Source organism: Sturnira hondurensis, unplaced genomic scaffold (genome assembly GCF_014824575.4).
Source record: "Sturnira hondurensis isolate 20B ecotype Veracruz unplaced genomic scaffold, ASM1482457v3 Scaffold0021354, whole genome shotgun sequence".
Classification (NCBI taxonomy): domain Eukaryota; kingdom Metazoa; phylum Chordata; class Mammalia; order Chiroptera; family Phyllostomidae; genus Sturnira; species Sturnira hondurensis.
In genome coordinates, this window is record NW_028093985.1 from 30,685,891 (window position 1) to 30,701,859 (window position 15,969).

At 35.4% G+C, this 15,969-nt stretch overlaps 1 protein-coding gene across 1 annotated transcript in view; it reads left to right on the top strand.

The window, feature by feature from the left end:
* MAN2A1 (mannosidase alpha class 2A member 1) overlaps nucleotides 1–15,969 on the top strand; it is a 166,612-nt gene that overhangs the window by 56,680 nt on the left and 93,963 nt on the right. The window contains exons 5-7 of the mRNA XM_037032276.1: nucleotides 4,903–5,030; nucleotides 12,596–12,769; nucleotides 15,606–15,792. Of these exons, the coding sequence (XP_036888171.1) occupies nucleotides 4,903–5,030; nucleotides 12,596–12,769; nucleotides 15,606–15,792 (489 nt within the window). The remainder of the gene's footprint in view (nucleotides 1–4,902; nucleotides 5,031–12,595; nucleotides 12,770–15,605; nucleotides 15,793–15,969) is intronic.

Below are 15,969 nucleotides of genomic sequence, written 5' to 3' on the forward strand. Positions count from 1 at the left end.
ACTCTGAATAAAAAATAATGAATTACTGAAATAAACAGTACTATGGATGAATCTAACAAGTATGTTAAATAAAAGAAGTTTGATATTATAATGTAAATATTGTATGATTCCATTTTATGAAGTCTTAAGAGGAGCTAAATTGATCTATTGTGATAGAAATCACAATGTCAGAATGTCTTTTCTTTTTGGTGGGGACACGACGTAGGGATTGGTTGGAAGGGCACACGGTGGAGCTGTTTGAGCCAGTCAGTGGGAATGTTCTCTGAAATGTTCTCTGTCTTGTTTTGGGTAATGATTACAGGGGTGTAAACAATTGTCAGAATTCATCAAATTGAACATGTGTATATTATGTGTTATATCTCAATTATAAAATACTGTAGAAAATACAATGTAGCTATAAACATAATGGTTCATGTCTATTAATATGGAAGGATGTTTATGGCATAGTATTAAGTAAAATAAGTTGATTAAAAACTGTGCTTACATAACTCCTTATGCATTTTTAGCAAGATATTAAGAGTGGACTGACTTATTTGATTCTATATTTTAATGTCTTACGTAGTTTCTAATTTATTTTGAATAAGCATTTCATTAATCTTTAAAAAACGTAACAAAATATTTACTATATAGTGAAGTATTTAAGGTATATTCTCTGCTTATTAAAACATTACAGAAACTGGTAATTGAACCATCTAATGTGAAAATTTTATAAATAAAATTTCATGAGTGTTGTTTTGTGAATGCGTAGAGTGTATGTCTTTAGGGTATACAGTGCTTTTATTTCACTTTACACTTTTATATATTTTCTGACTTTCTGAATGAGCAAGGGTCAAAGTATATCTGTATTATAAAATATGATAATTATTGACAGCAATGTGTGATTATAACTACTTTGTCATACATCTCGGCCGTCATAGTTTGTTGTATAGCTTTGTGATCTCTGCAGTCTGATAGGTAAAAAGTTATCTCATTGAAATCTGAATTTGCATTTTCTTAGAAGTGAAGTTAAATTTCTTTTATAGGAGCCAATTAGTTCTGAAATAATCTACTTCATGCTCTTTGTTCATTTTTATTTTGGCTTATCAGTACCCTTTTCTGAGAGTTTTGTACTAATAGGAATGCAGACTTAAGTGATGAGAAAACATGTTATTCCTGCCCTCATGGAGCTTACGTGCAGTCTCTTGAGGGTAAGAGACAGTAAACACATGTATAGTTAAGTTTGTGATAAATGATACTAAAGAGAAGTATAAATGATAGTAATTTTATTTATGAAAGATAATTTTGGTGGGCTTGGGTAGGATGGTGGTGGCCAGGGAAGGCTCCTAATAGATCCATGAGAGCCGCCAAGGCACATAGTGGGAGAGAGAAGATTCCAGGCAGAAAGAGCATGGACAGCAAACTGAAAGAAGGTGGAGGAGGGGGGGTGTTGAGCGGTGTGGCTGGAATGACATGACGAAGGGAAAGGTGAGAGATGACTAATTTGCCGTCTGTCCCTCCTACTAAATCTTTAAGGACAGGCATCACAATAATCAGTAAGTTTCCCCAATTATTTTATGTGAGAGGTTTTAAAACAAATCTTATTTTTACCCTCATGTCAGATACTCCCTGTGAAAGGCACATGAATTGGGTTATCTGATAAGCAAATGTCTTTAGGTTATTAATTGATTCATTGCAAGCCTCCATCTTTTTGAATTTTTCATGTAACAAAATTTTTATTTAAGAATGAATTTCTGTACATCATCTTGTATTATTCCATCTTTCCCCCAGATGTGTTATTACAAATTCAACTCTTTTTCTCATGTGAAATTAATTTGTGATTCTTTGAAGCTCACTACGTGATGCATTGTTTCCTATTAAGCTATCTGTAACACTTTTCTCATTAAGGAAAAAAAGCTCTTAGAGTCTGTCTTTCTGTGTTTGCCCAAACTCCAAGTGTGTGTTGAATCCCCGTAGGGGAAAAAGTGACACTCGGAGAAAATGATTTGCAGTTTCTTGGTCTTGGCAAAAAGTCTTAAGTGTAAATTTGCATCTAAGGCAGAGTGAGCTGTGACAGATATGCTCAGCTTAATTTTGTTCAGTTATTTTCTTAAGCTTGTTATATCAAATTCTCCAGCAATGAAATAGCAAAAACCTGAAGGTCCATAATGTCTTCACCAAGTAGTTACAAGTCAGTCATTTCCAGAAGTGAAGCAAGAGTGTTCTAAATTTCAAAAGTTAGTGCTCCCTCCTTACTTTCTGGATTTGCTTCACATGTGTACCTACTCCTTCCCCTCACTTTCTCTCTGTACTTTCACTTTTGCTTCTAGATCTTGTTCATTAGGATACATTAGGAAAAGTATGCATGCAAACAACAGTGTGCCAAAAAGCAGAATCTCTTATCATAAACTACGCAATAGACCCTATTGGGTGGGCACATCTTTCAAAAAAAATTTGTATTCCTCTATCCCAGAGAAATAGCCCAACTGATGCTTGTTGAACACTAAATAAATGGAAATACTTGGAAGTACCTATGTTTGTCGTAATTTTTTGAGATATAGGTATTTCCCATTACTTTTTGATGTGTTTTTAAAATTATTAAAGTCTTAAATGTATTGTTGAAGTGTCTTAATTTTATTTCCATAATATTGCTAACAATAATGTTTTAAGATATGTTTTTATAGCCTAATATAGCTTTTCTGTTATTCTAAATATTTTCCCATTTTGGAGGTTTTGTTTCTGTGAGACTGTCAGTCCTGTTTTTTGTGCCTGTCAGGTAATGGTTTGTGGTGAATGCTATCGTGTGATAGAGTATGGGAGTGCAGCGGGAGTGTTGATTTAAGATGGGTGCTCAGGGAGACTTCTCTGGGCAGGTTTTATTTGATCTGAGATATGAGGATACTTGGAACCAACTAGGTTGGGAATGATAGGAGAGAGAAAAATCAATAGGTAAGAGAATTCTGGGAAACATTTTAATGAGTAGGAGGCTTTTCATGCCTCTCCCAAAACAATAGACAGGGTAGTCCTTAAAGTAACTATTATGTGCAGAAAAGTTCACTACACGATTACAGTAGCATCTCAGGCATCATAGGAGGGGAAGGGCTAGATTATGGACAGATGAAGCTTGGGAAATTGATTGGTACATAGAGTATTTGTGATTTTCGTTGCCTGGTTGGCTGTTTCTTGGAAGCATATTCATGCCTGTGGGACTGGAATTATGTAGCCACATAACACTGATATAGGTGAAAAATTCCAACATTGGAGTGACTTTTCATTTTAGTTTCTGTTTTTCTATTTGAGAGCAGGAAATCATTTGTTTCTGAAATTTTCCAAAAGATCTGTTTATTGGGATACTGAGATAAAGATGTCAAGTTTCTATATTTGATGGCCAGAGATTAAATCCCAAATCTGTCCTGACACCTCAGGCTTCCACATACTGGCTATAAAGCATAAGAGGAGGGGGTCTGGTCCATGGCCTGCAGAGTGTGGCTAAACCAGGCAATCACCAGAAAGATAAGAAAAAGAACTAACCAAAGGCTAAAATCCATTGGTAGTAAGAGCAGGACAAGATAGTCTTGGATTTAGTTGTAATTAAAGAAAGGCAATTTTTAGAAATTTCCAGCTTCTTTATTATAAGTTCTTGACTCGGGCCTGTGAAAATCTGAGGTTTGACTGGACATTTGGTTTTCTTTAGACACTATAATGAGCCATCATATTCTCTCTGTGAACTTATATTACTTGGCGATTCCCATGGTAATGCAGATTTAATTAACATTTTAAAATTTTATACAAGGAATTATTCTTTCATTTTTAGAAATTATGTCCATTATTCACTCTGTCATTGGTTGTATGATTATGCATATGTTTGAATAAATCAGATGCTGTGTTAGTGCTTTAGCTTCTGTAATAGGCTTTGTAGGAAAATACTTATCTGTGCCTCTGATCTGCTTCAGCTAAATTTGACTTGGTGCTAGGCTGTTATCGGCAGGTAGCCAGTGATGTGTGCCCTTATTAAAGCTGCTTTTCTTTCTGGAGTTTTACACCATTTTCCAAACCATATTATTGCAAACTGACAAGTCTGTGGCACTTAAGAGTTTGCTTAGTCCTTGACTTTTATACTTTTTCAGGTACTTCATCAAATTTTTAATAATTTTTTCTTTTTTTCCTTCTCAGAGGAAGGTACCTTCTTATTTATACAATTTGATTTTTCTAGGGCTGGAAATCTAGTTACCTTGTATGGTATTGTGGCAAAGGAGTACCCAACGGCCAGATAATGTTAATGTTAGAGTTTTTCACTCAATAATGAAAAATAAACTATATAGCCCACATTTTAACTGAACCTGGCAAAGTGCTTTGTGTTTTCTGTATTCCTGGAGGCATGTGATACTTACTAGCTTTACCCTGATATGTTGTTACTTCTGTGTAGTTTGCATGATTAACTTACCAGTGTCAGAAGGACTGAAGTAAATACTGATTTTTCCATATAGGGGGGCAGAAACAAATACCATGCTTAAAATGACAGCCCTCCAATAAATGCTCATTAAGATATACTCTGAGTAAAGCACTGGGCCAGGTGCTTTGCAAGATTTAGAAATAAATTAGATGTGACTCTTGCCATCAGAAATCTTTGAGGTTATGAGGGAGAAGATATACCCTTGTAGAAAGGAACTTCCAAAACAACCTGTGTGGGTTTGGCCTAGGGTGGACACCTCAGACACTGCACTAAGGATGTTTTATCACCAGAGTCCTAAAGTCCAAATTCATTCACTAGTTTTAAAAGAATGTTTTAACTAAAAAAAAGTTTTAACAATTAACATAATAGACACCAGTTATATTTAAAGGTTGTCCCTAATCTTTATGCTGATTTTAATTTTTATTTGAATTTTTAATATATTAATGTAAATTCTTACATTTTTTTCTTCCTAGTTTACTAGAAAACGGTCAGTTTGAAATTGTGACAGGTGGCTGGGTTATGCCTGATGAAGCTGCTGCACATTATTTTGCCTTAATTGACCAACTAATTGAAGGACATCAGTGGCTGGAGAAAAATTTAGGTATGTATTGATGTCTTTCCCTTTCATTGGGGCTACTTTGGGCAGTAAATTTGGGGGAATATAAAATGAAGTTCTATTTTATTATTTTAAATAACGAATATTTTCAATATTATTTTTGAACAGTTTTCCTTTATTATATTATGATGTTTCTTTGATTATAAGTTGAGTTACATAGATGTAATACAGTCTTTTCTTAGGTTCATCTAACTTTTGTGATCTATTATTTTATCTGTTTTTTACCTATTCTATTAATTAGAATAGTTTTTTTCTAAAAATATCCCACTGGGATTTTAATTATATATTACTTAAAACGCTTTGTCATAAGAGGCAAAAACCTGATTTATTAGCTTAAGGAAATAAAAAAAAGAAAGGCATTGATTTTGACAGTGAGAATTCTAGACATACGGTAGCTTCGGGTGAGGTTGGATCCAGAAAACTCAAAGTAGGTTGTCTGGACACTGGGTACTGTCTCTTTGTCCCTGCTCATTTTTGCATGGCTTTAATCCTCTCCTGGCTCTCACCACATGGTGAGTAAGATGACAACCAGGAGGAAGTTTTTCTTAATACCTTACCTAATTGGTTCAGTTTGAGTCAGGTACTGTGGCCACAGGTATAGGAGATGAAAGCACCAAGGCCTAATCAGTTCGGTGGAAATGATCATGAAGAAAGAGGGGCTGTGGAGGGTGATAGGGTCAGCCTCACCTGAACCATGGGAATGGATGGGTCCTCCATGGGGAAGAAAGGGTCCTGTTATCACAAAACGTTGGGCAGAGGGCGCTTCACTGCAACTCATAGGACATGGGACTAACAGATATTTTTGTGATATCTGATATTTGCATTCTGCAAATTGTATGTAATTCCTTTTGAATATTTCATACTAGTATACTTTTATAATTTTTGTATGGTAAGTAAATATACTTTTATTGAATATATTTCTAGATATTTTATTTAAATTTTTTTCTATAGAGATGAAATCCTCAGTAATTTTTTCTTACTTTTTATTTTGGAATAACTTCAAATTTAAAAGTTATAAGAATACTCTAAGAACTCCTCTAAACCTCTTAAGAATGTTCACCAATTATTAACATTTCTGCATATCTGCTTTATTTGTTCTCTTTCCATGTTGTTGTAGTGATCATTGTTGTTAGAGTAAGTTGCAGGCACCATGCCTGTGCAGAAAAGAGGTGATAACATAGTAGGCCTGAAACTGTTATCCATAGAAAGGTCTTGCCTACGAGGTTGGCCCATGTAGGTCTGGGGAGCTTGGATTTCCCAAATGCTAAGAGCAGCTTGCTGTGTTTAAATTGTAAAAACAATGTGGTTTATGCTAAGTACTTGTTTTTCTTATGGGGGCCTAGAATTTCAGTATGTACTAGGTAGAGGGTGCCTACATGACCAGCCCCAGTGAAAACCTTGGACACTGAGTCTCTCGAGAGCTTCCTTGGTTGACAGTTTTATGTGTTATCACAATTTGGTGCTGGAGGAATCGCGTGCATCCTGTGTGACTCCACAGGGAGAGAGGATGCTTAGAAGCTTGAGCCCAGTTTCCTGTGGACTGTGCCCTTACCTTTTCCTTTTGCTGATGTTGCTTTGTATTCTTTCACAGTAATAAATCATAGCTGTGAGTATGGCTATATGCTAAGTCCTGTAAATTTTCTTAACTAGTCATTAAACGGGAAGTGGACTTGGAGACGCCCTACACAGTGCTGTGACTTTTCTAAGCAAGAGTATTGTAAAATTAGAATATTCATTTTTTAAATCTTAGTTTTTGTGGATTTTTTCTTCATGTTTAGCTTTTATCAATGTAATTTACATGCAGTGTAACATATAAATCTTAACTGTACAGTTTTAGTTTTGACAAATATATTACTAATTTAACCCACACCTTCATCACTCTAGAAGGTTCCTTATTTTCCTCAACTCTCCCCCTGTAGCCAACTGCTTTCTGATTTCTATTGCTAGACTATTTTTGCCTATTTAAGAACTTCGTATGTGTGGATTACCTCTTTTGTATCTGGCTTCTTGTGCTCAGCCTACATTTTTTCTTATAAATGTATTGTTTCACATAAAATCCACTCATTTGAAGTGTACAAAGGGGGACCCCCCAAAAAACCACAATTACCTTCTGGAGGGTGGGCCTCTTGTGGCACAGGCTTCCCCCACTAGGTGAGTATTCTTGGAACCCATCTGTATCAGTGTACCACCTGGTGGTGTTGTGAGAGGCTGAGTTCAGCTTCAGTGAATTTTTTTTGAAGACTCTTTCATCACATTTGCCCATTTCATGATGGGTGATTTGCATGTGCACCTTCCCATACCATGCTGAGTGCTCAGCAGTTTTTGACCAAAAGTGGCATGACCCATGTGCCCCACCCTCCCTATTCAGCCAATCTTGCCCTGAGTGACTTTTTTTTTTTGTTTCCCTGGATGAAAAAAGTCCTCAGTGGGAAATGTTTTGCCCATCAAAAAAGAGCAGAAGCTGTTTTGAGAAGTGGGAAAAAAAGCATCAAAATCCATGAGTTCAGAAATTGTTTTGAGCAGTGGGAAAAATGTCTCAATGGGTGTATTGCATCAAATGCAGAGTACTTTGAAGGTGACTAAAGTCTAAATGTGTAAGAATGAATACACAATTTTTTATAAATAAATTCCAGGTTCTTTTGGGTACCCCCTCATACTGTTAAGTAATTCTGAGTATTTTCACAGAATTGTGCAACCATCACCACCATCTATTTTTAGGACTTTTTCAACATCCCCAAAAGAAATCTCTTACTCATTAGTAGTCACATCCCTTTCTGACAACTTGCTTCCATGTCCCAGGCCCGGCAACGACTAATCTGCTCTTTCCATGTAGAGGTTTGACTATTCTGGACATTTCACTCAAGTGGAATCATACACTATGGACTTTATGACTGGCTTCTTTCACTTGCCATTGTTTTCAAGATTAAACAGTGAATCAGGGCTTCATTCCTTTTCAGAGCTGAATAACATTTTTTTATTCTTCAGTTGATGATCATTTTGATTGTTCTCCTTTTTGACAGCTATGAATAATACTACTACCATACTTTTGTGTTAAGGTTTTGTGAGGACGTATGTTTTAATTTTGAGAGCAATATACCCAGGAATGGAACTGCTGGGTCATATGATAACTCTGTATTTAGCATTTTGAAGAGCTGCCTAATTAGTTTTCAAAATGGCTGCAGCATTAACTTTCCTACCAGTGGTATATAATTAAATTCTTTCCTACCAGTGGGTTCTAATTAAATTCTCTACGTCTTCAACAACATTGGGTATTGTCTTCTTTTTTGTTTTAACCATATGAGTATGTATGCAATAGTATTTTATTATCACTTTGATATACATTTCCCTAAAGACTAATGATGTTAAACATCTTTTCATGTGTGTTTTGGTTATTTGTATATCTTCTTCAGAGAAATGTCAACTCAAATTATTTGTCTACTTTTAAAATTGTGGGGTTTTTTGAAGGGGCCTGTTTTTATTGTTGACTTGGAGGAGTTCTTTTATAGACATAATACAAGTTCCTTGTCAGATAATGATTTGCAAAAACAACATTCTGTGGATTGTTGTTTCAGTTTCTTGAAGGTATCCTTTGATGAACAGAAGTTTTAATTTTTATGAAATCCAGTTTATTTTTCTTTGTCACTTGTGTTTTTGATGTTATATTTGAGAAACCATCTTCTAACTCAGGGTCATGAGGAATTATTCCTGTGTGTTTTTTTTCTAGGAGTTTTATGGTTTTAGCTCTTGCATTTAGATAATGAATATATTTAAAAATATGGAGTTTCTTCTTATTGTAGCTTTGGCCGCATCTTCAAATTAGTGTACTCAGTTTTATTTTCTAAACAGTTCAAAACAACATTATGTTGTAGACTATATTTTTACATTTGGTTATGGTATGCTTTTATGACCTTTATTACACAAATTGGAGCATTATAAACTCTTATGAGTTTGAGTTTTTAAGGTCGTCTTTTGCTCAAAGTATCCATTTTTGCAACTATTCTCTGATTTCACTTAAGATTCAATATTAAGTGTACCTAAAATAATTCAGTTTTATTAGTTATAGTATTCATATTACTCATATTCTAATTTTTAAGTCTAGTAGGTTTGCCAAAAATTGAATGGTGTGTTCTTTTAAATGATTGTTTTCTGTAATTTTGTCTAACAAGTTTTTACTTTTAACATATTTTGGTAATCTTAATCTTGCATAATGGAACAAAATATTTTCCATGACCTTTCCTGGTTTAATTGGTTAATAACATTTTCAATTTTTCTTATATGTAGTTTTTCTTAATTTTCCCCTTTATTTAAAAAAAATAATTGCTTACAATAAGAAAAACCCCAGTGGGATACTGGTTTCAGGTGTCTGCCTAGCACAAACCTCCTTTTATGTCAAAGTTTTTAAAAATGGAATTTACATGCTCTTTTACATTAGTACCTCTTTAGGGATTCTATCATTTATTGCAGCCCATTTGGTACTCCTGTGGACCAAGTGGTTTTGATATGGAAACTTTTAGTAAGATCACCAGTGATGCTAAAATTTCACACACCACTGCAGCATAAGATGTTAATTTTTAAACTTTTTTTAAAGCTTATTCTGCCCTTGTTATTTGGGACAACATGCATTTTTTTATTTTGTAACTTAATTTTGATATTTCAAACTTATAAGAAGTTGCATGATAGTGCTTGGGAAGGGCTCCCCTATATCCTATACTTAGATTCATGTACATCTTTTTCTGAATCATTTGAGAGTAAGTTGGAGACATCTTGTCCCTGTATTTCTCAATCCCTCATTGTGTATTTTCTCTGAAATAAGGACATTCTCTTATAAAATAAGAAGGTAGTTATCAAATCAGCAATGTTAGCAGTGATACAATACTATAGTCTGTTTCATAGGCTATATTCAAATTTTGTAAATTGTTTCAATAACATTTTTATAAAAGCTGATTTTTTTTTTTTTTACCTTCTAGTCTAGGATCCAATCCAGGGTCATGTATTACATTTCGTTGTCATATCTCTTTTCCTTTAATTTGGAACTGTTCTTCAGGCTGTCTTTGGCTTTCTTGACCTTGATATTTTTGAGGAGTACAGGTCTCTGGTATAGAAAGTTAGTCAATTTTAGTTTGTCTGTTTTCTTATGGTTAGCTTCAGGTTATTTTTATTCTCTTCTTCCTATCTATCTATCTATCTATCTATCCATCCATCCATCTATCCATCCTACCTCCCTACCTAATCTAACCTTTTTTATTTATTTTGCTAGATTGCTAGAATATTGCTGCGGTGATGTTCTGTTGTCCTCGGGACATCCTCTCAAGAGGCTAATGATGTCTCTATTCTAGCATCGGTCATGTTAGCCTTGATAGGTTGCTGAAGTTGTGTCTGTTAAGTTTCTTTGCTGTATTGTTACATTTTCTCCTTTCTAATTAATAACTAATTTGTGTGATACATTGAGAATAGGTAAATATCATGATCCTCGTTAAACTTTATATTTTAGTTTTAGGATCTATTGGTGATTTCATAACTTCATTCTATAATTATTAGTTGGCAGTCTACTAACAGGAAGCATTTCTTTTTTATTTTCTATTTATTTATAGGCTCATGGATTTTTATTTTATTCAATGGGTTATAATCCAGCACTCTTACTATTTATTTTGACTACCCCTTTGTCCCAGTTGTGGCCAGTGGAAGCCTCTTCAGGCTGTCTCCTGAGTTAATTTAATATGTTCCCATGATTCTTTGACCATTTCTTTAATTTTTGGCATAAGAACATGTCCCAGGCTTACCTTGTACTTTCCAGCCTCAACCCTGGGATAAACCATTTCTTTAAGGCTGTCTTTAATGGAGCATGGCGTTTGGAGATCCAGATCTGGGAGCTATAGTGAGCTCGTTGGTACTGAAGTGTTAACTGTATCTAGGCCCTTTTAGTACACTGAGCTGGGAAGTGTGTGTGTGTGTGTGTGTGTGTGTACTAAAAACCATAAATTAGTGTGGATATTTCTTATTTTAATTCAGCATCACAGGGTATATTTCAGTCTCCCACATTTACGTGTTTGTGGTTCCTTTTTTTAACAGTGGATACCTTGTCCTAATTTGTTTAATCTTTAAATACATAGAAGGTAGTTTCAGAATGATTAAACCCATAGTGCCACAAAAAATTACAGAGCAGACTTCAAGATTTCTTTACAGTTTTTGGAGATAAATTACATATGTGAAATGCACACATGTTATGTGGTCAGTTTTTAAGTTCTGGTGCATAGTCTTGGTCCTCTGAGAGTTCTGACATCCCCCTCTCAGTCTTTTCTGCTGGTTTCCTGACTTGGTGCTCATCTTCAGTGCTGCCCTGCAGAGGCCTTCCTGCTGCTGTCTTTTTCTATTACTCTGTGTTACATTATTTGTGTGATAGTGTCTGCAACTAGAGTCAGAAATAAGATTAATTCATTTTTGTAATCCTAGGGCCTGTCATAGTCTTAGATATATGGAAGGTGCTAAATAGGCGTTTGAATAAAAAGTGTACACAATAGTATTATTTATGTTGATTTATAGATTGTATGTAAATGACTTCTTTGAGAATCCTGAATAAATAAAAGATCAGATTTGTATTATGACAAATGAATAATCGTATTTCATCAATTCTAATTAGTGCATTTATTTTCTTTTTACATTTTCTCCTCTGAAATTGAGATATATCTTTAGTTGATGGCTTTTAACATTGGTGGGAGTAAAGTGTGAAAACTCTGTTGACATCTTTTAGGTCAAGAGAAGGTACCAGCATCAAAAAGAGAAAACAGAATGTTGACAGATGGGAGGGGCCTTGGGAGACTGGGTGAAAAAAGTGAAGGGATTATGAGTACAAATTGGTAGTTACAGAATAGCCACAGAGATGTAAATTGCAGCACGGGGAAAGGTACTCAGTAATACTGTAATAACTGTGTATGGGGCCAGGTGGGTGCTTGAAATATCAGGGGACCACTCTGTAAAGTATGTGATTGTTTAACCACCATGCTATACATCTGAAATTGATACAGAATAATATTGAATACCAACTGTAATTGAAAAAAAAGTTAAAATGTAAAAACCTTAAGATTTAGTGAAATAGGATATAAAAGACATTGTAAGAATTTCTTCATGTTGGGATTTGGGAGTACAAAGTGAAATGAGTTGGCTGACTTGCCTTTATTGCATAAATAGCAAATTGAGGGGTTATCTAGCTTCACAAAAATAGGACTGTGAGATCCTAGAAGGAGGACTTGACTCTGTTCATTTCTCCAGCTCCCTTGAATGGCAGGAGTTTTTTTTAATATCTATAAGGTGACAGAGTGCTTATTTCAGCATCAACTGATTTAACTCCCTCTGCCTGGGAGACTTGGCTGTGACAGGACCCTCCTTTCAGAGAGTCCTGTTGGGAGTGCTCCTGAAGGCGAATGCGGGGCAGTCCCTTTGTCTTCAGACCAAGGAGACGATAGGCCTCTGCGTCTGACTGTGTTGTGACTTCTTTTTATTTCATTTGTTAATTAAAAAGAAATAATGCTTGTTTTTTGTTTTTTCCCCAACAGGAGTGAAACCTCGGTCTGGTTGGTCTATTGATCCTTTTGGACATTCACCAACAATGGCTTATCTTCTAAACCGAGCTGGATTTTCTCACATGCTTATCCAGAGAGTTCATTATGCAGTTAAGAAACATTTTGCTTTGCATAAAACGCTGGAGTTTTTTTGGAGACAGAATTGGGGTATGTAGGATTTGATGAAAGTTGAAGTTCTCACTTGACCTAGAAGTTATTTCATAAGGGTTGTGAACTTATGCCATTATGGGTTTTTTTCAGAATGTCAGTCTTGAAAATCAGGTTGCCTGAAGGTACACATTCTTATTTTTTTGTGTCTGCATGCCAGAATTCTTTTAAGCAATGGTGAAAATCTTTATCTATAGAACTTTGTAGACGCTAATGCATAAAGGAAATAAGTAAAAGTAGTTAATCTTTTGCAAATAATACTTTCACTTCTATTTTAAAAAGCACTTGTTTTATCACAAAATTGAGCATGTCTTAGAAGTAATATCAAATCATTTATCTCATATTCATTCAGTGTTTTTTCTCTTCTTTCTTTCTTGTCTCTGCATCTACTAAGAATTGCCTTTTAAAACCATAATCCTGTTCTTTGAGATCAGCTCTTATATTACCCATATTGCTTACTTTCTTACTGTGTTTTGTGGACACTCAGGCCTTCGAAGGACATACTTCTGCAGCTCTTTGTTAGGGGAGAAGAGACAAGATTTAGGTCTCTTAGGAGGCTTTTTTTCCCCACCCCTGTTTAAAATTCAGAACACTTTATTTTAAATTTATTTTTTATTTATCGAGTCTTTATTAGGGGTCATGCATTGTATTATATGCCTTGTACTATCTCTCTCATTAGATCTTCAAAATAATTCTTTACATTAGGGTATATTATTATTTCTTCTGAATAGTGATTAAGTAGAGGCTTAGAGATGTGAAGTCATTTGTTAAAAGTCACATGGGGAGTGGGTACAGAGCCGAGACTTGAATCAGTTTAGAAGCTGAGGCTCCTAACCCTTGTCACACATGGCCTTTCCAGGATTGAATTCTCAGTCAGATTTTATCTGAGAAAAAGAATTTAGTTCCTAAAACAATGTTCAGAATTACTATATTACATCATACTTGCTTTCCTGTGAAATCTAGTTCCCCCTCTTAAGTGTTTTAGAAAAACCTTTTTTAAATCTAGATGTAACTTACTTATACGTACTGCTGTGTTTCAATAAGGAAAGAAGATAGCTATATAATTTTTTATTTTGGAAAATTAAATCTGTAGGGAAAACAAGAACTTATAGAGGGTTTGATCAGATGCAAAGGAGCATATTGATTTTTTTACAAAAGGATTCTTAATCTGAGGGAGCCCTACTCAAACTATTGCCCACATCCCAATTTCCCGTGAATATTAGTTAACAAGGAATTACTGAGCACTTTTATGTAGTTAATACCGAACTTGGAAGGAAATAGAAAATGTCTTTACCTCTAAGGAAATTATGGTCTCATCTGATAAAAAAACCCTGAATGTAGCAGAAAAACTAAAATTGGTAAGTGGACTGCTGAATAGTGTGGTGTGAGAAGAAAGCGTGGGGTATGTCCTTGACCACAGGAGAGAGGAGGAGGAAGTTACATCAGTTCTGAGACTTGTAACAACCTCTGTGCGGTTAGTAAGCGTTGTAGTGACCAGCATCCATGGTGTTACTCTCATGACGTGATTCAGTGAGACAGCTGGCAGCAGGGAATGATAGCAGATTATAATAATTTTAAATTTGGGAAAGAATTAACACTTACTTAAGCTAAATGGAGTGAGAGGTAAAACAAATATTTTAGGATTTATCTGGTAGATTTGACTATGTTGCTTTAATGTTATGTTTTGCAGTTAAGTTGAGCTTTGTGTTTAGATCCTTAATGAGGCAGTTTTCATTTTTTAAATATAAATGTTGCTTTCTTTTGTCCTTCTTTTTTCTTTTGTCTGCCTTTATTATAAAAGTAATACAAACCCATTTTTGAAAATTTGAAACCCATGAAGAAATAAAGGAGGATAGCTTTTCACAGGTCAGGATCATGCAAAGATGATAACTTTCAACTATTGGTTAAAAGTTACCTTCAGTCTTGCTGGGTGGTTGGCTTCTGAACTCAAGGGCAGTTATATCAACACCTTGCTGGCATTTATGTTTTAATTAAAAATAATTCCGCATCAGGAATCAGTGCTTGTTTTCCATGTATTTTTTTTTCATTTGCTTGTTTTGTTTTTGAAAATTCTTTTCCTTCGATTCCCAGTCAGGGCACATGCCTGAGTTGCAGGCCAGGTCCCCAGGAGGGGACACATGAAATGCAATCACACATTGATGTTTCTCTTCTACTCTTTCTCCGTCCTGTCCCCTCTCTCCAAAAATAAATAAGTAAAATACAAAAAAACAAAAAGAAAATTCTTTTCTTATGCTCCCGTCTTGGTGGAAAGTCCAGTTGACTCTTTGGTGAGCATTGGGGCGACTTCGTAAACTCTACTGATCGTGCTTCCTCCTTCCTACTGTGAGACGTAGATGGGAATTTGCCCACTGTCGTCACAAGTGCCCCTTCTTTCTGTTTCTTCTTTTACTTTCTTCCTCTCTTCTCACCCAGCCTCTGTAGCTGATAGTCTCCCTCAGTGTATCCTGTTACGGGAGGTGGGAACAGGTGTGGCAGGAGCTGGAAGCCAGGGATGGCCATGGCCATAATTTTGGATGAGATGATTATAAAGTTTTCTTCTGCTCAGTTTGTATCATCCAGGTCAGCAGATGTTGGTTCATAATGGGGCTTTTCTACCTCTGCTAAGTTTACATATAAGAGGTAGATCTTACTCAGGTGTATCTTACTTTAGGCTGGCAGTCATTCAGTCCTACTGGGGTATATGGTACTAGGAGTTAAAGGGATTGTTGATTTAGGGCAGAGCTTGCATTATGTAAGTAAAAAGTCTGGCATTTTGAAGAGTTTTGGGAAAACAAAATTTATAAATGCAGGTTTGTCTGTTGGCTCTTTATTTTAGATCTGGGATCTGTCACAGATATTTTTTGCCACATGATGCCCTTCTACAGCTATGACATCCCTCACACTTGCGGACCTGATCCTAAAATATGCTGCCAGTTTGATTTTAAACGGCTTCCAGGAGGCAGATTTGGTTGTCCCTGGGGAGTCCCCCCAGAAACAATATATCTTGGAAATGTCCAAAACAGGTATGAAAATAATACATTTCATATGACAACATCTTGAACAAACAAGCATTAGTTGCTTGTTGCTGAAGGGGTGAATAAATGGGCTTCACTAGCCAACATTATCCTTATTCAAGGTTTTCATTCAAACCAGATGTAAAGCAACTTAAAAATGCCAGACCCTTGATGATGACTGTTATG